Source organism: Cornus florida, unplaced genomic scaffold (assembly GCF_030987335.1).
Source record: "Cornus florida cultivar Cherokee Brave unplaced genomic scaffold, ASM3098733v1 CherokeeBrave_3.0.0_Hap2_Chr08, whole genome shotgun sequence".
Classification (NCBI taxonomy): Eukaryota; Viridiplantae; Streptophyta; class Magnoliopsida; order Cornales; family Cornaceae; genus Cornus; species Cornus florida.
Window position 1 is genome coordinate 86,473,111 of NW_026775578.1, and position 25,343 is coordinate 86,498,453.

Here is a 25,343-nt window from a genome sequence, read left to right on the forward strand (position 1 = left end):
TCATGAGAAATTCCCCACAAATCGGCAATAGTAACCTGCTAGTCCCAAGAAATTACGAATCACAAATACATTCTTTGGCTGCTCCCAATTCATTACAGCCTTAATCTTTAAAGGATCCACAGAAACCCCATCCTCAGACACTACATGTCCAAGGAATTTCACCTCCGGTAGCCGAAATTCACACTTCTCATATTTTGCATAGAGCTTATGCTTCCTCAAAGTCTGTAACACAATCCTCAAGTGACCCTTATGCTCCTCCTCTAATGATGAGTACACTAGGATATCATCCACAAATACCATAACATTGAAGACATGGTTCATCAAGTCCATGAATGCTGTTGGTGAATTTGTTAAACCGAATGGCATCACCAGGAACTCATAATGCCCATACCGTGTGCGAAAAGTGGTCTTAGAAACATCCTCCTTCTTGACCCCCAACTGATAATACCCTGACCTCAGTCTATTTTCGAGAAACACTTTAATCCCTTGAGTTGGTCAAATAAATCATCAATCCTTGGTAAAGGATATTTATTTTTTATAGTGACCCGATTTTAACTTTCGATAGTCAATGCAAAGGCGTAAAGACCCATCCTTCTTCTTAGCAAAGAGCACAGGTGCTCCTCAAGGTGAAGTGCTAAGGCGTATGAATCCTTTATCTTCTTAATCATGCAACTACTTCTTCAACTCCTTCAACTCTGCCTGTGCAATACGGTATGGCGCAATAGAGATAGGCACAATACCAAGTATGACATCTATAGAGAACTCCACTTCCCTCTGTGGGGGCAAATTAACTAAGTCATCTGGGAACACGTCCATGAAATCTCACACAATAAGTGGCAACTCTTCAGGTGCCACCCCTTATTCATCTGCTAACAAACTAGCCAAAAAGGAGCTAGGACTCCTCCAATCACCGTGACCATGTAAGGATGGAATACGAAAGTCACCTCGCTCTCCCACGAAATAAAAATAATCTCCTTCTGGTGTGCATACTGTCACTCTCCTCCAATAACAATCAATAGTAACCCAGAAAGTGGACAACCAGTCCATTCCCAATATAACATCAAAACTCGTCATGTCTAAAAGAATAAAATCAAATACTAGTCGGCGACCCGCAACTTTTAACTTACAGATCGGCAGACTCTACCAAGAGTAATTGTGATACTCCTTGATTCTAGAGCCACGGGTGATCAAGTCCGAGCACAGATCCGAGGGATACCAGACAATTAATATGTAACTGAACATAGAATGCAAAATGAAATAATAAATAAATAATAAAGGCTGAAAAGGTAACCACAATAAAATCCTTAAAATTAAATGATATAAAATTCAATAATCCAAAACCTCCGTAAATATCCTCCAATAATTAAACAACTCGGGAATCCATCTCTAGTGGATCCTTAATAAAACCCGAACTGAAATGCAAACTACTAGAATAAAATCCAAAAGTAAAACTGAAATAAAAGAAGTAGTCCTACATAATCGGAAGAATGAGTGACTATCTCTGCTCAGCTCGATCATGCTTTAAGACTGGAACCGCCTGTTACCTGAAAAATAAGAGTGGGTCAGGCCCACGTGCAAGTTCTATACTACTATAATCCAAGTAGAGACCCTGCACGCATGTATATCCTAAACAATTCAACAATAACTATATAGTCCGTAAAAATATATACCCACACTAAATGACTCTCACTGGACTACAGGTCGGTCTCAACCTGACTAGTAGACAACATGTAAAACGTACTTGAAGTTGGCATGAGTACCTAGACCTAACAGGGTACACCTCCAACCATCATAGCCAGCTATGCATCCCAATGCATATACGCTCCCTAACCATCAATCATAAGACTCACGCTCATATCAAGGTACCATAATTATACATATTTAAAATCCATCCAGAAACCATAGTAGTGCCATTCAACTATTTGTTGCCTTGACACGATAAATTAATAGGACTTAACTTTATAGTTAATCTATTCCTTAATCCCAGAGTAGGTAGGACTTAGCCTTTTTTTGAGCTAATCCCCCTAATATGCCACCGTCCCATACCGGTGCATATAATCCATCAATCCAGTAGTTGATAATACAGATGCCAATATAAATATCACTATCAACTAATCCATAATAAGCATAATAGGAATATATGAACTAACATGCTTATTTGATACTACTACACAGAATCCAATACTTGACAATACAAACAATATATGTAAATATCAATTTATCCCCAAAATCCATATAATTGACAGAACATAAATAAATGTACACATCAATTAATTCCATGGCATGCATAACAAACATAGGCAAACTATCATGCTTATAATACCAGTCTAACAATTGATGCACTAAATGTTAAAATTTAATCATCAATTAATCCTTAACAAGCATAAGAAAGATATAGATTTTAACATGCTTATTCTATACCACTGATACATGATTAGAATTGGATAATCCTTCACAAAAAAATTTCTAACATATAGATAAGAAATTACAATATCTAAATCCACACAGTATGCAAATTATTTAATAATTTCATACTGATTAAACTATTAACCCTAAGTGTTTCATTTTGCATTATCCTGTCTTTTGGAGTTTTAATTTGACTCTAGACAACATTTAAATCATCCATTACAGCTCCCAAATACATCTGGAACATCAAAAATCCATCAACCGTAGAGAAAACTCGTCGAAAATTGAAAAAAAACAAAAATCAGCAAGGAGCCGGCTCCCTAACCGAGGGAGCCGCCTCCTAGACTCATGGAACCGACTCTCTAGGTTAGGGAGCTGCCTCCCTGTGTAGTAGAGCCGGCTCCCCACCTTGGGGAGCCGCCTTTTTGCTTAGGGGAGCCTGCTCCCTTCAAAAGGGAGCCGGCTCTTCCCTTGTTCATCATCTGTTTCAACTCCAGCAGTGTCCGGTTACTCCGTTCCTACTGGTTAATCCTAAGCCTTAGTGTGTTCCAGAACTAATTAAATTCGTTAACCATTAATCAACATCAATTAAAACAAGAATTATGCAAGAATAGTTTAAAATCAAGCAGCATACCACATCGTGAAAACACATACTGTTTTTAATCGAATATAACATGCAAACCAGATTTAATTTAATATTTATTCACTCCTGGAATTGTGTTAGGCATGTAAAGAACACAGGTCAAAGGGAGAGAGATAGTTATAAAAATTGCCTGTGAGATTTCGGTTCAAAATCTCAGCGTCGTCTTCCTAAGTTTTTCCGATGAATTTCGATTATTGTAAAGCCTTCCTCTGTTCTCTCTCTGCCTCCACTGTTACGGGAATAGGGTTCTAAAACCCCTTGGCAGACTCCTAACGATGTATTTATAGGCTTCCTCTAAACCTAATTCTAGTTATAAAAGAGACGGCAAACCTAACTAAACCCTAGTCGGCCAAAACGTGATATAAAAGAATAAACCTTAGTTTTACATTAATAATTAAAAACAACTAATTAACCACACATAAGTTTATATTATAGAAAAATAAATAATTAAAATAAAACCCAATTAACTATAAACAATTAAACAAATAAATCAATTAAATAAACAATTAAACAAACAATTCAATTAAAAAAAAAAAAACAAAACAACAATTAAACAAATAGGCAAATATACAAATAAGCAATTTAAAATGCAACAAAACAATAATTAAAATGCCGAGACTATCCTTTTAAAATTAGGGGTATTACAGTAATACTACCCCAACTGGTGTATCAATACTCAAAACAAAATCTAAAGGCTCCACCTTTAAACCCAAAGTAGATATAAAGGCAGATGAAAAGAATGAATGAGATGCACCACAATCTATCAACACTCTTGCCCATGAATTAAACAATATAAAGATACCTCGAACCATCGATGGACCTATTGGAGCCTCTGTAAGAAAAATTGTATAAACACGACCCTGAGTACCCTGACCCTGCTAGTCTCCTCCCTGGGATCCTGGCTGACGGCTCGGGAAACCAGAATTTGCTTCCCTATTAGGTCCGAAACTCTAAATTGAAGGTGCAGGCAGTGGTGCACTGAAACCTGGTTAAACTGGAGTGAACTGATTATGATGTGGCTGTGGTCATGTTACACCACGAGTATTCTATTTTTAATGGAAATCCCTCACCACATGACCTGGCTGGCCACACCGAAAGCAAGTCCTCTGACCTCCGACTGATGTAGGGTGAATCTGTGGGCACTCTGATCGATAATGACCCACCTGATAACACTCGTGGCACATTATCTGTCCCTGTGAAGACCTCCCTAGAAAAGACATTTGTGGTGCTGATTGTGTCTGGCGCTGTCCTTGAGAATGTGCATTATCCTCCCTCTGCCTCTTCATAGGGCGATCCCCAGGCTGTGAGCTGGAACCCCCAGACTGAGATCTGGACTCCAAGATCCTCTTGGTGTCTCGCAAGCTTTCCTCAACTGGCATAACCCTCTGAACTAGTGTCGAATAATTACGCAGCTCCTGTGGTATATTCCTATCCCTGATACCAAGCCTAAGTCCCTTTTCAAAATGCTTGCACTTATACTCTTCCGTAGCAATCACTTCTGACACAAATCATGACAGCCTCGTGAAACTTGCCTTATATTGGTTCACTGTCGTACTACTTTGTATCAGAAACATGAACTCGTCCCTTTTTGTGCCTTCTGGAAAATATTTATCAAGGAAAAGCTTAGTGAAGGTACCCCATTCCATAACCTCAACATTATGGGTGTTCTTGATTGTCTTCCACCATTGAGCAGCATCACCAGTGAATTAGAAAGAAGCAAAAGTGTGACGACCCTGGATTTTTACAAACCCAGTGTGTTCTGTTATGACCCGAAACGGATCCAAAATGTAGAAGCTAAAAAGAAACATGGCCTTTAGAGATGTATATCATCCCTAAGACACAAAAGTGGCTTCCTGAGGAGTTCCGAGGCTCAACGGAAGCAAGAAGGAAACAAGGATTCCAATACCCTATAAGAAATGGACCAAGGGCAAAATGGTCATTTCACCCAGAAATGAGTGCTACCATGCACACCATTGGAAAGGTAATGAAAAATTAATAAATTTAGACTCAAGAATCACTTGATTCGGAGTCCGGACGAAAAAGGTACGAAAATAGAACAAAGAGGCATTCTCCGTTTAAGTGATAGCACGACCCTATCTTACTAAAACTGGTATAACTCTCACTATGGTTGGAGTTTTTTAGAATAATTGGTATCATTGGAAATCTAACTTCAATCTCTTGAGTTCAGGCTCAAGAATGACCTAATTTGGATCAAAAACGAAGGAGATATGACACTCTGAAGTTGACCCAAGAAATCTGTCCAAGAAGCTAAAAGGTAACCAAGCTCTAGGGACGATCAGCCAGCCAATGTACAGTACCAGCCGGCTGAAACTCAATCATCAGCCAGCTGATGTACAGTACCAGCTGACCGAAACGCCCTTTTAAGAATGCAACTCTCGGGAAAAACACTGTGGACACTCATCGGTCGACCGATTTCTGCTATCAGCCGACCGATGGACCTGGTAGAAGCAGAAAAAGCTGCTGCAAACCATGGGGAAGATGCTTGGCTCAATCCTAAAGCTATGCATGCTTCCTAAAAGATCCAAACAAGTTTAGAAACCTCCTATAGACTCAAACAAACATCCAAAACATGTCAAAAGAAGGAGGGACTTCAAATGACACCCCAATGCATGAATTTTTCATAAAAATTCATAAAATCTTTCAAAAATAGTTCCAAAGTTTAAACTTAAGAGTTTTGTGAAATGTGGATATGCGCGCAAGCGTAAAAAGATATTTAAGACATGTCCCAATGGTCCGCGGCCTCAAAATAACCCTAATATAAAATATGACCTCTCAACGGCCAAAAATGACTTAAAATGCAATTAATAAAACCAAAATGCAAAACCTATAGCAAAATGGCGTTTGGCCCTTGGCCACACCTCACACATGATCATAAAGACTCTACGAAAGAAAAAGAATGGAATTCCCACGCCGGATACAAACATGGTGAAGCAAAAACCTAACATTTTTTCAATATTTTCATAATAAACCTTAGAAGCAAAAGTGTATAGAATACATAATACATGTCATTGGCCTTCGGCCTCATCTCATACATGTCATTTACATTGAAAATAGTGTACTTATGTACACATTACATATATGGAATCAAGGAATACAAGTTTTGATACATAAGGCTACAAGTGGCATTTCAAGCCAACCTTTATAAGAATTAAAAACCTTCAAGTCTACAATCGTCCAAGCAATGGTGAACATCACGAACCAAGTCTTCGTACTTGAACAAAACCCCCAGTAACTTCGGGGTGAGTAAACAATTTTACTCGTAGGGAATGAGCATGCATAGACTCAATTTCTTTACAGATTTTTACATTGACTTGAAACAATTCAAAAGGGACATTGATGAGCGCTGAAAAGTGTGTATTTAAACCCGTTAAGCTTAGGCATTGTAGTACCTTTATCTATCTTACTTTACCATTTTAGATTGATTTCATTTTATTTCCCTTTTTAGACACTTATCCCGAAAATAAGCTAACTCAGCCAAATAAGAGCAAAAAGGAAGCAATTCTGGGATGAAACAAAGAAAGGAGCAAAGTGGAAAAAGAAAGAAGTAAAAAGAAGCCAAAGGTGGGAAGTAGCAAAGTTCGATCGATCCAACTTCAAGGTTCGATCGATCCAACATTGATCGATCTCAGCAGTTCAAGATGGATCAGAGCCATGATGATATTTTTAGAGATCCCAAAAGTTCGATTGATCCAACATCATTCTTCGATCGATCGAACTGCTTTGTCCTTATCTAAATGATTGATCTTATCTAGTTGTACCGCCCTACCAGCCACTTTTGTCTTATTCCCCAAAATATCTCCAAAAATATCTCAGATTTGTCTTTTCCCAAAAAGCTCGACCAGTTGGATCGATCCAGCCTCAATTCGATAGATCTCAACCAAGTTCGATCGATCCAAGTCCAAGGTTCGATCGATCGAACTTCCTCCAGTGCGAAAAAGTTAAATTTCCAGGTTATTCAAGTTGTCTTATATCCAATCATTGGGAAATATTCTTTGCACGACCCCAGCTCATTTTATGTGTTATTTGACCTACCTATATAAGGAATATGATGCACTTTTTAAGGGAGCTTCTTAGAGAATTAGAGATACAACCTTAGAGGCAATTCTTAGTGTAGAAGAAAAGAAGGAGGAGGCTAGAGACACAGAGGGGGGAGTTCTTCATCAACAAGGAGCAGATTTCTTCCATGGAGTTAGCCCTTGAGGGTTGGAGCAACATCACCATGAGTGGCTAGACATCCTCTTGGGGCTAGAGTTAGCCCCAAGCATGCTTTCTATATCTAAATCTTGTGTATTATTGAGGGATTAGTGTTGTAATTAATGTTTTGACACTTTGATATATATAGATCTTGATTGTTCAATGATTTATGTGGTTAAATGCTTTCAATTGATCATTTCATTCTGTCCATATATCTATGTATGCTAGAATATTTGTTCATGTGCTTGTCTCTAGATTTTGTGTTATTGATGCATGTCTATGTGTATTGATGCTATAGATTTAGAGATTGTCAAAACATAGTGCTTAATGGAATGCTCTTGTGATTTTCTTGATGGTTCATACTTATTCTTTGATGGATTGTGCCTCTCCCTTAGTTTATTTTCATGCTAATAGTGTAGATGTAGTGTAGTTGTAATGTAGTTGTTAAATGGGAGGACAATCTATGCTTGTTGTTTGATGATCTATGCTTTTAAATGCAAGTAGCATATGTCTCTAACCTTGTGTTGTATTTGGATTGTGAGCTTAATGAAATGATTAATGACTTGTTTTGATCTATTGTGCCTTTCACATGTTGTTTAGACAATATATGCTTCATTGGTTAGATATATTGTGCCTTTCACATGATGTTTAGACAATACATGCTTAACTAGTCATCCTTGCTTGTTGAATCAACCAAACACATACACACACCAATATTGTAACACACCATTTGCCCTCATTAGTCACTTGTCAATGGTATATAAATGCATTGCTTGGTGGTGATCTCTAAACCCCAAGACTCTTCTCTCTCTTACTTACTCTTTGTTGCATTCAATTATTTAGTTTAATTTGCTCTTTAGTTTAACCAACCAACCAATTGTTTGATCACTTGACCTACTAACCCTAATTTTGATTCCTCAAGCTAGTACGACAACTCAATCCCTTAGGACGATCCCTTCTCACTCATACTACATAGTATAGGTGTTAAGCGATTTATAAATTTAAATATGGTGCCCACTTGACACTAATTTCCAAACGCAAAGTTTTGTGCATTGTGTTGTGCACATGCCGAGAAGACACCATACTTTTTGGCGCCGTTATCGGGGATTAGGCAACGTCGTATTTGTGGAATCAATTAGGAATTAGTACTCTTTTGATCGTGTCTTTACTTTGTTTTTATTTTTCTTTTGATTACTTATTGTGTTCGTTTATCTTTGACAAGGAGCATTAAGCTAGGAGGCAAGCAAAGGAGCCATCAAGCAAAGGAGCTAAGCAAACAAGGAAAAGTGTTAAAAATTTAAAAAAAATTGCTAAGCTAAGCTTTAAATTTGGAGTTGAAGTGCTATAGGACCTTTGTGAGCTTTTTCTTACTCAATCCCTTAGTTAAATCGTCGACCCGCGTGGAGGCTTGTTTTTAATTTCTTAGATAAATCGTGAGCCCGCGTGGAGGCATTTTTCTTATCATTACATCATTGTTGTTTCAAACATGGGAGTATGAATTAAGTGTTTATGGAAGAAGTTTAATTGCATTGTTGTGAAGGCATAATGTTTGTCATTCTTTGTGCTTGTTGTGTTTTGCATTGTGCATGCATGGACGTCGTTCATTGAGACCCACTCTTGTCCCTTTAGATTTGCATCTTGAATCCATCGTTAGAAATCCTAGCGGAAGAGGAAGTTCAAATAGAACCAATCTATCAATGGATGACCATAATGATGATCATGTTAAGGACCTTGGTCATATAGACCAACAAGGTATTCTTCATCCTAATGTACACAATGAGAACATACAAAAACCATTAGGCATGCCTAGGCCATACATTCACCAACCACAACAACCACTAGGCCAAGTTCCATATGGAATGCCAAGGCCAATGTATGCACCACAACCTCCCATTATCAATCAAGGAATTCAAAACCAAGGTGTTCATGTTGCACCTCAAGTAGCTAATCCACCTCTTGCTTTAAGAGATCACTATGTGCCTATTGAGTAAAATGCACCTACATGCATCCAATTGCCTTTATTTAGAGCACATCATTATGAAATTAAGTCACAAACTATTCAAATGCTTCCTAACTTTCATGGACTTCCTAGTGAAGAACCTTACAAGCATTTGGATGAGTTTCTTGAAGTTTGTTCGACCGTAAAATATACGGACATGCCGGAAGAGGTCTTCAGGCTCAAACTTTTTCCATTTACCTTAAAAGACAAGGTAAAGTATTGGTTTAACAATCTTAGGCCTTTTTCAATCACTTCTTGGGTAGAAATGCAACAAGAGTTCTTGAAGAAGTACTATCCGGTTTCTAAGACCAATGCTATGAGAACTTCAATTAGAAAGTTTACACATGGGGATGGAGAAACGTTTCATGAGGTATGGGAACGCTTTAATGAATTGCTTAGGAAATGTCCACATCATGACATGCCCAAATGGCAATTAGTTCAATATTTCTTTGAAAGCTTATCGGACAATTATAAGGGTATGGTTGATGCTTCCATGGATGGGTCATACATTGATAGGCATGAGGATGATGTGTGGTGTCTCTATGAGAGCATGAGTGAAAATTCATTACATAGAACATTGTCTTCAAAGAATGGTAGAAATACACAAGGTAGGAAGAGTGTTGGCTTACATCAAGTCGACCATTCAAATGAAATAGCCGCCGCAATGAAGTCTTTATCTCAAAGGTTTGATTAATTTTTTATTAACTAAAACTTGGCGAACCAAGTATCTTCATTCCATAACCATTCTCATCGTGCATCAAATGAATCATGTATGACTTGCTCTAGTGTTCTTCATTCTACTTCTCATTGTCCTCACGAACAAGTGCAAAATAACCTAATGAACAAGTTAATGTAGCTTTTGTGACTCAAGGGAACAATCCTTATGGTACTCATTATAATCCAAGTTGGAGAAATCATCCGAATTTCTCTTGGAAAAACCAAGGAGAGGGCTCAAACCCTTCCCAAGGCAGTTTTCAAGGGAAGTACATTCCACCTCCACTTCAAAACCAAGGATCCCAAGGTTATAGGCCGTACCAATCACAAGGGAATCAATTTGCTAACTCTCATTTTCTAAACCAATTTTATTCCCAAGGAAATGCTAAAAGTCCCACTTTTGAAGAGAAAGTTTTAAATGCTTTGGGCACTTTAGAGGCAAACACTCAATTGTTACACTCCCATTCTCAATCCATTGCGAAGCTAGAAGCCCAAGTAGGGCAAATAGCTAGCACTCTTAATGCAAGAGAGAAGGGAAAGATGCTTATGAATGCCCCAATCAAGCAACAATGTGTTGCGGAAACCTAATCCTCATCGGAAGGGTATACCATAGAACATGTCAATGTGGTGACTACCTTACGGAGTGGTAGGATTGTGGACAATCAAGTTAAAATGTCCAACGAAGAGAGTGAACCGGTGCAACCTCAAGTTGTCACCCGTCCCGTTTCACATCCCATTCCTCCTTCATTACATATGCATGATTTAATGAATGAGAAAGTTGAAAAATGTGATTTGAAAAGTAATTTTGAAAATGATTCATTGAAGAAAGTCTTGAAAAATGTTTGAAAAATGATGTTGAAAAAGTTTTGCTGAAAAATGATTTGAAACAAAGTGATTTGAAAACTTCTTGTGTTGAAGAGACTTCAAAGGAAAATTTTGAAAAGAGTTTTGAACCAAAAGTTCCATTTCTGGACACCTTGAAAGGGTCCATTTCAAAGGAAAATCAAAAGGCTAAGACCAATGAAATAATGGAGATGTTTAGGCAAGTGAAAGTCAATCTTTCACTTTTGGATGCAATCAAGCAAATTCCGGTTTATGCCAAATTTTTGAAAGATCTTTGCACCCAAAAGCGGAAGAACAAAAGCCAAGCACCAAGGAAAGTGGTTTTGACCGAGCAAGTGAGCTCAATTTTGCAACATAACACTCTTCCAAAGTTTAAGGACCCCGGTTCACCCACTACATCATGCATCATTGGTGAACACATCATTAATCGGGCGCTTCTTGACTTAAGAGCAAGTGTTAACCTTCTTCCATACTCGGTTTATGTCAAATTGGGCCTAGGTGAATTAAAACCAACGTCGGTAGTTTTACAACTTGCCGACCGATCCATTAAGAAGCCTAGGGGTGTCATTGAGGATGTTTTGATTAAAATTGATAAATTCTTCTTCCCGGTTGATTTCATTGTCATAGACACGGAACCGGTTTCCAATCCTAAGAGCCAAATACCCGTTATCCTTGGCCGTCCTTTCTTGGCAACCGCAAATTCCAACATCAATTGTAGGACGGGAGTAATGAAGATCTCTTTTGGCCACATGAAAGTGAAGTTGAATCTATTCAATCCAACTCCTAACTCATTTGACAAGTATGAAAGAGAGGTCAATGTTGTGGAAAAATGTCATGAGTTCAATTGTGAAGGAAATGAGTTTTTATGTGACTCTAAAGTTTCTAAAGCTTTATCTTCAATATTGCATTCTAAGACCATTGTTTCAAGTTCTTGCTTTGAAAGGGCATGGAAGCCCAAAGATTTTGATTGCACTTAATCCAACAAGTTCTTCAAAGAACCATTTATTGGGTGGAGTTCAAAGTATCTACCACCCCAACAAGGAAGAGATGCATTATAAGATCTTTGATCCGGGCTAAAAGAGCCCAACGTCTTGCTAGAGACGTTAAAGACTAGCAAAAACATTTCGTAGGGTGTCAAAACCCTATTCCTCCCTCATTTCTATCTTAAATTTCATTTCTTGCGAAGTCTAGATACTTATTTTTGGTTCATATACATTATTAGGAACTATGATTAGGATTGCATGAATTTTTATGTTGTGATTGAGCTTTTTACATAAGTTCGATCGATCTCAAATGAGAGTTTGATCGATCGAACTTCCATCTGCATCCAACACTGAGAAAAATTTTCGACCTGCATCTACCAATATCCAAATCACCTCTCTGTCCCATTGTTGGAACTAATTCTCAGATCGATCAGAAGACCTTAGATCGATCCAACTTCAAAGTTTGATCGATCTTGTGCTCCAACACTTAGAAAATTTTAAGCCTGCATCAACCTGCATATTTCAGCTTTCTGTCTCATCGATCGAAAACATTTCAAGATCGATCTGAAGTTCTTCGATCTATCAAACTTCATCATTTGATCGATCTGCAAGTTCCAACACTCAACCAAATTTTTGAACCAAAAACCTGCATATTTTTGCTCTCTGTCTGATCGATCAAATTCTTGTTCTGATCGATCTTAGTTCTTCATTTCATTATTTTGACTTTATTTTGACTTTTCAAATTTCAAAAATCCAAAAATATTTTCATTTTTATTTTATTTTATTTTCATTTCATTTTATTTTATTTTATTTTTCAAAAAGTTTTCAAAAATACAAAAATATTTTAGTTTATTTAGTTTTTAATTATTATTGTTTATTCAATGAAAAAAAAAAAAAAAAAGAGAAAAGAAAAAGTTCGATCGATCTCAGTTGTTGAGGTTCGATCGATCGAACTTTGTCGGGAATGTTTTAAAATAGACCTGGAGGGTCTCAAGATCGATCATTTAGATCGATCCAACCCTCCAAGCCCTTGTCCCTCATCTTTCCCGTCACCACTGTCCACGCTTCATCTTCTTCATCTCCGGTAACACCTCCGGCGAGTTCCAACCTTTGATTTTCTCTCTCTTCTCTCAGATTCGCATCACCATTACCATCTCCTCTTCTCTCTGGACTAGAGGTGAGATCCGAACCCCACTTTGTCATTTCAAGCTTTGACTTGTCCAAAAGATGTTGCCTACATGCTAGATCTAGGATGAATGATGATGAAATCCACCATTGATGAGCTTGAAGCATGTTTGTATATATGTATATATGTGAATATATATGTGTTTTTATATTTTTGATTTTTTAATTGATTATGGGAGTATGGGCCATGCTAAGTGAGTAGAATTGATTGGATTGTTGTGTTGATGGGCCCACGAACACGTTCATGTGGGCTGCGTGCTTCCACAGTCACAGATCTGTGACTTCTCGTTTTCCACAGAGCACAGTACGATCAATCGAACTTGTGTCCTGATCGATCGAAGTTGTGAGATCGATCTCACTTACTTTCGATTGATCCCACTTTTGTGATCGATCTCACTTCTTTTTCTGATCGATCGAATTTCACAGATCTCACATATACACTTCATTCATCATGTATTATATTCATGCTATCTCATATAAGCCCAATGCCTATGATATTCCACATTGGATGCATTTCATACTTACATTGTTTAGCATGCTTCATATCCTGTCACTTGCATAGATTCATGTCATCTATATGATTTGTCTATCTTATTTGACATGCATGTTTCTATTTTATGCTTTCAATTCTTAATTCTGGTACTGACTCCCCTTATAAGTTTTTAAATTATTTTTCAGGCCATGACTAAGCGCAAGACTGTAGCCCGCGGTCACTATCACTGCCGGGGCAGGCACACTTTTGATGCCGAGGCCGGTCCTTCTCATGACCATGACCATGCATAGGAGGAGCCATTACAGCCTACTCCACCTCAGTCCCCTGCTCATGAGGCTGAGGATGATCATATTCCGTCTCCTTCTCAGGCTCAGGCTGCGTTTACACCATCACCATCTCCATCACATACTGGAGCTGACCATTTACCATTACCATCTCCACCACACCAGCCAGCTCAGCCAGCTCGAGAGCGTGATAGGCCCGCGCCTAGATATGCACATAGTACAGTGGACCATGAGTCAGTGTTTGACACAGATTTCTTCTCTAGATTGGTGCTGACCTGATCAGCTTATCATGATATTATCCAGAGGGGCCTTGCAACTATTCTTGCCCCAGTTACTGAGCCAGTCTACCTGCGGCTAGTACGGATGTTCTTCCAGAACCTCCAACCGTCCCCACGCACCACGGCAGAGCTGGTCACTACTATAGATGGTCATCAAATTATGATTACTGCGGACACGCTAGCCTACTCTTGCCATTATCCACACTGATGCCCTCCGGAGCTACAGGAGCTATATCCGAGGCTATACAAGCATTCTTATGCTGACATGGCAGTATTTCTTACAAGTCACCATGCCGATGGTGAGAGTTTCGTAACCCGCACTTTTCTTCCAGACGACCTATGGTTCTTCGATTCCATTCTTTTTTGAAATATATATATGGCCGGGCACAAGATCCAGCGGCAAGGCGACTATTTGACAACCCTCTACGCATTCTACACAGGCCACTGGGTATCTATCCCGGCGCTTATTTGGAGTGTGATGAGGAAACTATTTGACGAGTATATCAGCAAGGAGAAGCTAGGAAGGGCTAAGTCTCTCCCATTCGGCCACCTCATCACCCAGATTTTGATTGACCAGTGCTACCCTTTTCATTCTCAGGAGCACCCTGAGAGAGGTTCCTGTCACTTCTTGAAGAAAGACTGGGACAAGAGCTACAATGCTATTATCACTAGATTGCAGGATCACGCAGTGTTGGCTGCAGAGGAGCTCGAGGCTGAGGAGGCAGAGCTGGAAGCTGAGGCAGCAGCAGCAGATCCCGCAGCGGACGACGCACCAGTCGATCCAGCTTCCGAGCGCATGGACATTGATTTAGAGCGCCTTGTAGATGCTACAGAGCAGCACTCTCTAGCTAGGTCGCTCATTCATGAGCAGGAACAGACTCAGGATTTTCATTCTTCTTACTCTTCTATACTTGAGGCTCTAGATCAGACCCCCGGCTTTGGAATACGCCTGCAGACTCTTGAGGATGCTGTTGTTGCTATATGAGCTGATCTTACGGCCCATAGATCTGATTTTGCTACCTTCCGTACGGATGTCGAGACTATGTTCTGAGATCTATCCAGAGATATCCAAGGAGCTCGACCTGCCCATCCTGCCTCATCTTCCTGACATTCCAGTTTCTTCTATCTTTTCATGATCCTTCTCTATTATTGATACTTTACTTTTGTCACTGTATAGTACTATTATCATATGTTCAAAACATAACCAAGTGAATATAAATAAGTCCAAGTCCATGATTTGAATATAGAAACAACTTCTAAAACACAATTAGATCCATGGAGCCATTAGATAGAATTTAATTAAACAAAAATGATTAAATTCTCTAGATTTCAAATCAATCTCAAATAACCTCAAATTATTATATGTTAAACAACATAGCATACTCATTACATATATCAAATTAGACGAGCAAAATGAGCAAGACATTATTATGTAGAATTTAATTAATTTAAATTAATTAAATCTCTAATTTTCAAAAGTTGTTCAAATAGTCCCAAATTAATATATATCAAGGATTAAGCCATGGCCATGCCATATATCAAGTCAAAAATGAAAAACAAGCAAGGTGCAATTAAATAGAATTTAAATCAAATTAAATTCATTTAAATCTCTAGATTTGAAAACTCATTCAAATGGTTCCAATTAATTATATAACAAGGATCAAGTGAAGGCCATGCCATATACTAAGTCAAAAGTGAGTTATATGCAAGTTATAATAATCATTAATTTCTCAAATTAACGTTAAAACATGCATACAACTTGTATTCCATTACAAAAGCAATTAAAATCACTTGGAAAATAAACTATAACACCCCCTACCTCACTAGAGAAGTGTCTTTCTAGAATCTAAGGCAAATCAACACAAAATGGTAAACCCTTCAAGTGTTATGTAGAGGAGGATGAGGGGAACAAAAAGTATTCCAAGCTTCATGGTCAAAGGTGAGTGGAAGGGCCTCAAAAATCAAGGTCAAGGCCTAAGCATCATGCTTCTCTAATGGTGGCTAGGGTTTGTGGTGAGGAAGAGAATGAAATAAATTGATTAAGTGTGAGTGTAGGAAATAGAAATCCTCCGCTCACTATGTGATCCTACACCATGGTCAACACACACATCTATGGTCAATTGCATAAAAACCCCTCTTTAATAACATAATCTCAAACTAGCCCAAAAATAATTGCAAGACTTAATTTGAAGCATACATTTGTCATTCATCTAAGCATTCATTGTAGGCTTAATCCTATGCCTACACTTGTCAACCATTCAAGACAGCAAGTGCACTTATCCTAGGTCAATAAGTGGGTGAATCTCCACCCTCCACATGTCATCATCCAAGGCATCAATGTGTCTTCACACAAATGTCAACAAGTGGACCAATAAGAGTGTGATACTTGTTACACTTTTCAAAAATTGCAAAAAGGTCATTTTTGAAAATATTTTCTAAATTAAATTGCAAAATGGTCCCTAAGACAAAAAATAATTACTTTACATAATTACACTAAAACCCCAAAACTTAACAAAATTACCAAAAAGTTATGCATCTATGCCCTTTACAAGAAAAGTAAACATTTAACACGTTTTTCTACAAAAGTGAAAATGTAGATATCATGAAAATCAAATTTCACGGATGCATGCAAAGCCAGAGTCAAATCCGAGGGCAAAAAGTGAGGTTATGCAACGAAAAAGGAAACCGGGAAAAGACAAAAAATGAATAGTGACGAAAAAATGAAAAATGTGGAAATGACTCGGTCCTTAAAGGAAGTTGTCAATTCAAAGAAAAGAGTCTCAGAAACCATTTCTGAGCACTCGATAAGAGACCAAGTGACGAAAAACCGAACACAGAAAAGAAAAGACGGAAAAAATTTATCCGTAAAATTTGAAGAAAGGGAAAGGAAGGAAAATGACCGGGTCATTACAACCTTCCCACCTTAAAGGGATTTCGTCCACGAAATCCAGCCTTAACAACAAAAGGCAAAACCAAGATAACTACGGAGTACATCTCTGCATACCCCACATAACATGCTACGAATGCAATCCCAAAACTGAAAGACAACACACAAACCAATGTCATTCGCACCCACGTGCTTACGACAAGACAACCTCTCAAAAGAAAAGTGACCACACAGCCACTCAACAAGTCAAAAATCACACATAGAACCCAAGGTCAGACAAAGGAACGAAAGACAACAACTATAAGCATTTCTCTTGGTGAACCATCATACCGATCCAAAAACAACCATAAAAAAAACTCCAAGATAATTACATATCAAATCAAGGTACTAAACAAAAATGACGTGCTAGTATGAATAGCGACCAGAACCCACCCACAACGTACTCAAATGTGTGGTAGCAATGACAGTACCTAGTGCCTGCCCACACTTACTCGTTAGTAAGGTAGCATCGATGACAACTAGCACTCGCCCACGACACATAACTTTTTACAGTAGCATGACAGTATAAGGCACTTGTTCATAACCTGCCCCCACTAGGCCTACTCATGAAACCTCTCGATACAAATGACATCAATGTCGTGAACCATCATTACCGAAAGCACTACGGGAACCAGGCATCTTGTGAGAGTTGGGGTAGCAAATCCCAAAACTCTAACAATAATGTCATAGGCACCGCTACGCTTAAGGCCCTAAATCCTTAATACAACAAAACTAACAACTCCAACCCCTCAAAACACTCATGTTAACATCATCAATCAAGAACCCAAAGCCTATCAAGCAAATCAACATCACTAGGAATCAAAATGAACCTCATTACAAGACATTTCGTCAAAAGTCCTACATATTTCCCTGAAACAGATCAGCTACGAGACTACACCGTAATAATCAAATATCGAATCCAAATCCCTATCATGGATAACTAAATCCTCGAAATACAAGTCCACCATGTGGCACACACATCAAAATCCTGACTCTCAAGGTCATAAAACAGGTCTCTCAAAACCGTGCTTGGTATCGCCAAATTAAATCAAAATTCTTTAATTTCAATCCACAACCAATCACTGGAACCACGATTCCTCAAAACCACACCTAGTCATAACTAGGACTAGAAAACTCCACAGGCAAGCCAAATCCAATAGCAAATCCTTCAAAACCTCTCCTATGAGTCAACCACATTCAGGTCTCCTAAACTGCAACAAGTCTCCAAAAGACATTCTCAAAAGAGCATCGAGCTCACCTTACGAATCAAATAAATCCTCAATGATATGGACACAAGTCCTCGTAAAATGACCTCACACAATTCACCTCACTTTAAGCACAGCAACCTCCATCAACAACCACGGCAAAAACTCCCCAAGGGAAGACACGAAAGGAAATGAACCACTAGTCCTAAGAAGAACAACACCCCGACTCCGTCTCTAAACAAAAGATAACAAGGTCAAAGACTTCACCCCCTACATGGGAGTAAGTCGACCAAAATCCACCAAATCCTCACCAAGGACTCAAGACAACAACGGTGATCTTCACGGACCGACCAACCCCAAAACCGTGCACAAGGCGATGAAGAGAAGAGACTCACTCCTTGTGAAGTCCCAAACATGAACCAAGAAAAAGAGGAGAAACCTTATTCTCCCACAAGTGGCAACACGACGAACACAAAAATGGCGCATTCTTCCCACGTTAAGGAAGTAGACAGCTCAAGACAAAACCAATGTGACAACTCCTCTAAAAGGAATTTCACAACGAAACCATTACAGAAACCAACACACAAACAACGTGCGACCGAAGGAAATAAAAGGGAAAACCAAACATGAAAGTTATGCATATGACAAGGAATGCAACTACCAAATAAGTAAATCTACTCACATAGATAAAGTCAAGGGTACATGCGGTACGTCTCCACGTAAACATAAAAGCATGTCATTAACGTACAGTAATCAACATGACATCTGTAAGCATATATGTAAGGCATGCTAATGTCACACAACAAGAAAACAAATGTGGATAGACCTCCACATACTCATGCATCGCAATAACATAAATCATACTACTAACATGGTAGTAAATGAAACTGCAGAAGATAAAATGATGCAACAATGAATCCTACGGACATCATGTCCTAGAGTGTTTAGGTAAAAGGAAGACAAGTCCTAGCTATAATCTGACTCTAAAAACCAATGTGACAACAACCTGTCTCAAAACAAACGTAAGCCCTCACCAGAATGGTAAGACTCTAACAATCCATCCCCAAATCTAAAGGTGACACTACAAGTGACACTAACTATGTAATGCTCTCACTAACCCAAAACATCGATCAATCGACTCGACCACAAAAACGTCATCACGCAGGGAGAACTCAAATGAAATAGCTACTCTAGCCATACAATCAGACAACCAAATCAATCTCCAAAATCGTCCTCAAAACAACCATCAATCACTGTCTCAACACCAGACGCTCAAAACAAAACTCTCATCATTGCCAACCAAAAGGACTATGCCTATCGAAATAAAAACCAAAGCTGATTCCATTCAAACTACGCTCGTAGCTAGCCAATACGGTATCATGACAGTGCCATGCACTCGCCCACAATGTACCTGCCCACAAAAATTGCTATCTTAGATGAACCTCCCTAAATAAATAAGGAGCCTAAGAGATCCATAACCTCATCATGGCCCAAAACCAACAAATCCACAATCGATCCAAAAGCTCTAAGGCTACACCTAACGGATCAACTCACAAGAGTCTAAACAAAAGGTGTCACACCACCTATCCAAAGCCAATGCTAGGCCAACAATGACCTAAACTACCGCAAAACCATGTGGACAATCATTAACAACCTCAAAAAAAAAGTGCCTAAACAAAACCAAAACACACCAACCATTACACTAAGTGCTAACTCACCAAACAACCCAATCCTAGAGGCAACCATCCAAGACTAATCCCAAGTCCTATCAAGTATGCAAAATAATCATGCGTATATAAATCAAATCTAACATACATCATATTTCATGCTCTTTACATTAGAATAAAATCGTGTTAAACAAACTGCATATCACATATACCACATAGGCACGTAAACATGTTATCAAACCAAAACATGTTATCATGAAACATATAAACATATAGAGCATGGCAACACAAGCATGATATGCACCCAAAACCCATCATCCAAGGTATTCAAACCTAGGAGCTCTGATACCACCTGTGAAGACCATAGATTTTTATAAACCCAGTGTGTCCTGTGATGACCCAAAATGGATCCAAAAATGCGGAAGCTAAAAAGAAACATAGCCTCTAGAGATGTATATCATCCTTAAGACACAAAAATGGCTTCTTGAGGAGTCCCAAGGCTCAACAGAAGCAAGAAGGAAACAATGATTCTAAAACCCTACAAGAAATGGACCAAGGGAAAAATTGTCATTTCAACTAGAAATAAGTGCTACCGTGAATAGCATTGGAAAGGCAATGAAAAATTAATAAATTTAGAGTTAAGAATCACTTGATTTGGAGTCCGGACGAAGAAGATATGAAAATAGAATGAAGAGGCATCCTCCCTTTAAGTGATAACACGACCCTATCTTACTAAAACTAGTATAACTCTCACTACGGTTGGATTTTTTTAGTATGGTTGGTATCACTGGAAAGCTAACTTCAAGATCTTGAGTTTAGGCTTAAGAATGACCTAATTTGGATCAGAAACGAAGGAGATATGGCCCTCTAAAGTTGACCTAAGAAATTTGTCCAAGAAGCTAAAAGGTAACCACGCTCTTGGGAGGATCAGCCAGCCGACGTACAGCACCAGCCAGCTGAAAGTCAATCATTAGCCGGCTGATGTACAGTACCAGCTGACCAAAATGCCCTTGTAAGAATGCAACTCTCAGGAAAAATACTGTGGACACTCATCGGTCGACCGATTTCTGCTATCAGCCGACCGATGGACCTGGTAGCAGCAGAAAAAACTGCTGCAAACCATGGGGAAGATGCTTGGCTCAATCCTAAAGCTATTCATGCTTCCTAAATGATCCAAACAAGTTTAGAAACCTCCTATAGACTGAAACAAGCGTCCAAAATATGTTAAAAGAATGAGGGACTTCAAATGACACCCCAATGCATGAATTTTTCATAAAAATTCATAAAATCTTCCAAAAATAGTTCCAAAGTTGAAACTTAAGAGTTTTGTGAAATGTGGACATGCGTGCAAACGTAAAAAGAAATTTAAGACGCGTCCCAATGGTCCGTGGCCTCAAAATAACCCCAATGCAAAATATGACCTCTCAACGGCCAAAAATGACTTAAAATGCAATTAACAAAACCAAAATGCAAAACCTATAGCAAAATGGTGTTTGGCCCTCAGCCACACCTCACACATTATCATATAGACTCTACGAAAGAAAAATAATGGAATTCCCACGCTAAATGCAAACATGGTGAAACAAAGACCTAACATTTTTTTAATATTTTCATAATAAACCTTAGAAGCAAAAGTATATAGAATACATGATACATGTCATTGGCCTCTGGCCTCATCTCATACATGACATTTACATTGAAAATAGTGTACTTATGTACACATTACATATATTGAATCCAGGAATACAAGTTTTGATACATAAGACTACAAGTGGCATTTCAAGCCAACCTTTACAAAAATTAAAAACCTTTAAGTCTACAATCATCCAAGCAATGATGAACATCACGAACCAAGTCTTCGTACCTGAACAAAACCCCCAGCAACTTTGACGCGAGTAAACAAGTTTACACGTAGGGAATGAGCATGCATAGACTTAATTTCTTTACAGATTTTTACATTGACTTGAAACAATTCAAAAGGGACATGTTACCAAATGTCTATGTCAAAATAAGACTCAAGGAGTATCCTAAGTTATCTTAGATCATTTCTAGCATAAATCACATTATTTATGCAATTTAAACAACATAGAAGCATGTTATAAAAAGTAATAAGATGTAGATTCTCAAAGTCCTCAACTTGGAATCTAAAACACGAAAGCAACTAAAGTGGATCATGGCATCTAACGTCTATGTTCCAAATGAATTTATACGATCATTCCTAAGCTACATTTGAACATAAAACACAAATCACAATATCGATGCAATTTAACCAACATTAGAACTTCCAATACAACGCATAAAGCATGATTTCTCAAAGTTAATATCTTGAAACTTAAAATGGGAAATCAAATATGGAACAACAAGTTATAACATCATCTAGTTACCAACTTGGAATTGAAATGCGAAATCAAATAAGGTGGATATTTGGACATCATGTCGGATCAGGCTGACACCAAAGTTACTTTAGGGTTACTAGCCCACGAGTAACCGCCCTATGTGCGCACTAGACTATAGAGGAACAATCTCCCGTACTAGAACCATGTCCTAGCCGTAGTCAAACAACGACATCCCCAAGTTTCCCAAATCATCAAGTTGTGCAAAAACGTATATAGCAACATGTATATACAAGATAATCAACTATCTACCACGCACAACTAAATTTGGAAACACATACAATACATGCTCTAAGTCCACAACTACTATGGCATGAAAGATGTCAAATACAAGGTGTGCAAGTCATTACACAAGACAACAATATAATCCATAAAGAAAACATGCCCTCATGAATATAAATATAACAACAATGTTATCATATGTTAAAAACATAACCAAGTGAATATATAACAAGTTCAAGTCCATGATTTGAATATAAAAATAACTTCTAAAACACAATTAGATCCATGGAGCCATTAGATATAATTTAATTAAACAAAAATGATTAATTTCTCTAGATTTCAAATCAATCTCAAATAACTTCAAATTATTATATGTTAAATAACATAACATGCTCATTACATATATCAAATCAAAAGAACAAAATGAGCAAGATATCATCATGTAGAATTTAATTAATTTAAATTAATTAAATCTCTAATTTTCAAAAGTTGTTCAGATGGTCCCAAATTAATATATATCAAGGATTAAGCCATGGCCATGCCATATATCAAGTCAAAAATGGAAAACAAGCAATGCACAATTAAATAGAATTTAAATCAAATTAAATTCATTTAAATCTCTAGATTTGAAAACTCATTCAAATGGTTCCAATTAATTATATAACAAGGATCAAGTGAAGGCCATGCCATATACTAAGTCAAAAGTAAGTTATATGCAAGTTACAATAATCATTAATTTCTCAAATTAACATTAAAACATGCATACAACTTGTATTCCATTGCAAAAGCAATTAAAATCACTTAGAAAATAAACTATTATACCCCCTACCTCACTAGAGAAGTGTCTCTCCAGAATCCAAGGCAAATCAACACAAAATGACAAACCCTTCAAGGGTTATGTAGAGGAGGATGAGGGGAACAAAAAATATTCCAAGCTTCATGGTCAAAGGTGAGTGGAAGGGCCTCAAAAATCAAGGTCAAGGCTTAAGCATCAAGCTTCTCTAATGGTGGCTAGGGTTTGTGGTGAGGAAGAGAATAAAATAAATTGATTAAGTGTGAGTAGAGGAAATAGAAATCCTCCACTCACTATGTAATCCTATACCATGGTCAACACACACATCTATGGTCAATTTTACACGTAATCCCAAAGTAACCCAAAAATAATTGCAAAACTTAATTTGAAGCATACATTTGTCATTCATCTAAGCATCCATTGTAGGCTTAATCTTAAGCCTACACTTGTCAACCATCCACGACAACAAGTGCACCTATCCTAGGTCAACAAGTGGGTAAATCTCCACCATCCACATGTCATCATCCAAGACATCAAAGTGTCTTCACACAAATGTCAACAAGTGGACCAATGAGAGTGTGACACTTGTCACACTTTTCAAAAATTGCAAAAAGGTCCTTTTTGAAAATATCTTCCAAATTAAATTGTAAAAGGGTCCCGAAGACGAAAAATAATTACTTTACATAATTACACTAAAACCCCAAAACTTAAGAAAATTACCAAAAAGTTATGCATCCATACCCTTTACAAGAAAAGTAAACATTTAACACGTTTTTCAACAAAAGTGAAAATGTAGATATCATGAAAATCAAATTTCATGGATACATGCAAAGCCGGAGTCAAATCCGAGGGCAAAAAGTGAGGTTATGCAACAAAAAAGGAAACCGGGAAAAAACAAAAAGTGAATACTGATGAAAAAAACAAAAAATGTGGAAATGACTCGATCCTTATAGGAAGTTGTCAATTCAAATAAAAGAGTCTCAGAAACCATTTCCGAGCACTCGATAAGAGACCAAGTGACGAAAAACCGAACACAGAAAAGAAAAGATAACGAAAAAAATTTATCCGTAAAATTTGAAGAAAGGGAAAGGAAGGAAAATGGCCGGGTCATTACAAAAAGAGACCCTCAACTCATCCTCATGCACCCTGATAGTATCTAAGATGTTCGTGACTTGCTCCATCCAATCCTCTGCAAACAATGGATCGGCTTCACCATGAAATTCAGGCGGATCCATTCGTCGAAACTCCCTCATAGCAGTGATGGCTCTAAACCCAACCCCACTAGCTTGGGGTTGAGCCCCACCATGTGAGGTCATTATCCACTGTTGCATGTCCTCAACCATTTGTCTAGTAAACTGAGTCCCATCCATGGGCACCTGTTGTGCCTGAACTTGCTGCACTTGAACCTATTGCGTCGAAGTTGTGGGTACGGATGGTGTCGGAGTTGTGGGTACCGATTAGGTTGAAGTTGTGGGCATCGATGGTGTCCGTTCTATTGCCACTTGCTTTCCCTTTCCCTTTCTCTGTGCACTTGTCTTTTTACGTGGTGTCATTATTCTATAAGGTTACAAGAAAGGATTTAATCATAGTAGAATAATATTAAGCTTAACACTTAACATATAGTACATTACTTATATTTCACATAACAAGTACTATAGTACACGAAACAAAACAAAACAAAACAAATAAATAAACATACATACATATATATATATATATATATTTGTACCTAATATATGTATAAGAAGACCTGAAACCCAGTTGCATTGAATTTCCTTATTTTCTTTTAACCAAAATAGTAACTCACCCATATAACATGTCATCCTATGCAAATCATACTAACCATTTATTGTCCTTTAATTTTAGGGAAAAGTGCAATAAACCCCTCTAAACTATCAAAATTGCATAAAACCCCCTAAACTATACAAATTTGTTGCAGATCACTCCATCCGGCCACCAGCCGTCCAAAAATGAGCGCGTGATTCTCACGCGATAGACAAGTTGAATATTTTGGACAATAATGCCCTTCCACCATCTGCGACATCCCCTCCTCTACCTTAATAGCGTCGCCTCAACACCATCGCCACCCATCTC

General features: G+C 38.0%; 1 protein-coding gene and 1 pseudogene across 1 annotated transcript; both read right to left on the minus strand.

Annotated features, from left to right (window-relative positions):
- Positions 1-24,619, minus strand: LOC132270562 (uncharacterized). The gene is made up of 5 exons (XM_059771742.1): positions 24,374-24,619; positions 5,411-5,582; positions 4,213-4,547; positions 677-774; positions 1-460 (listed from the first exon to the last, which is right to left on the minus strand). The coding sequence occupies exons 1-5, from the start codon at positions 24,617-24,619 to the stop codon at positions 1-3; spliced, it is 1,311 nt and encodes a 436-aa protein (XP_059627725.1).
- Positions 9,585-9,683, minus strand: LOC132272090 (small nucleolar RNA R71; annotated as a pseudogene).
- Positions 24,620-25,343: the final 724 nt, after the last annotated feature.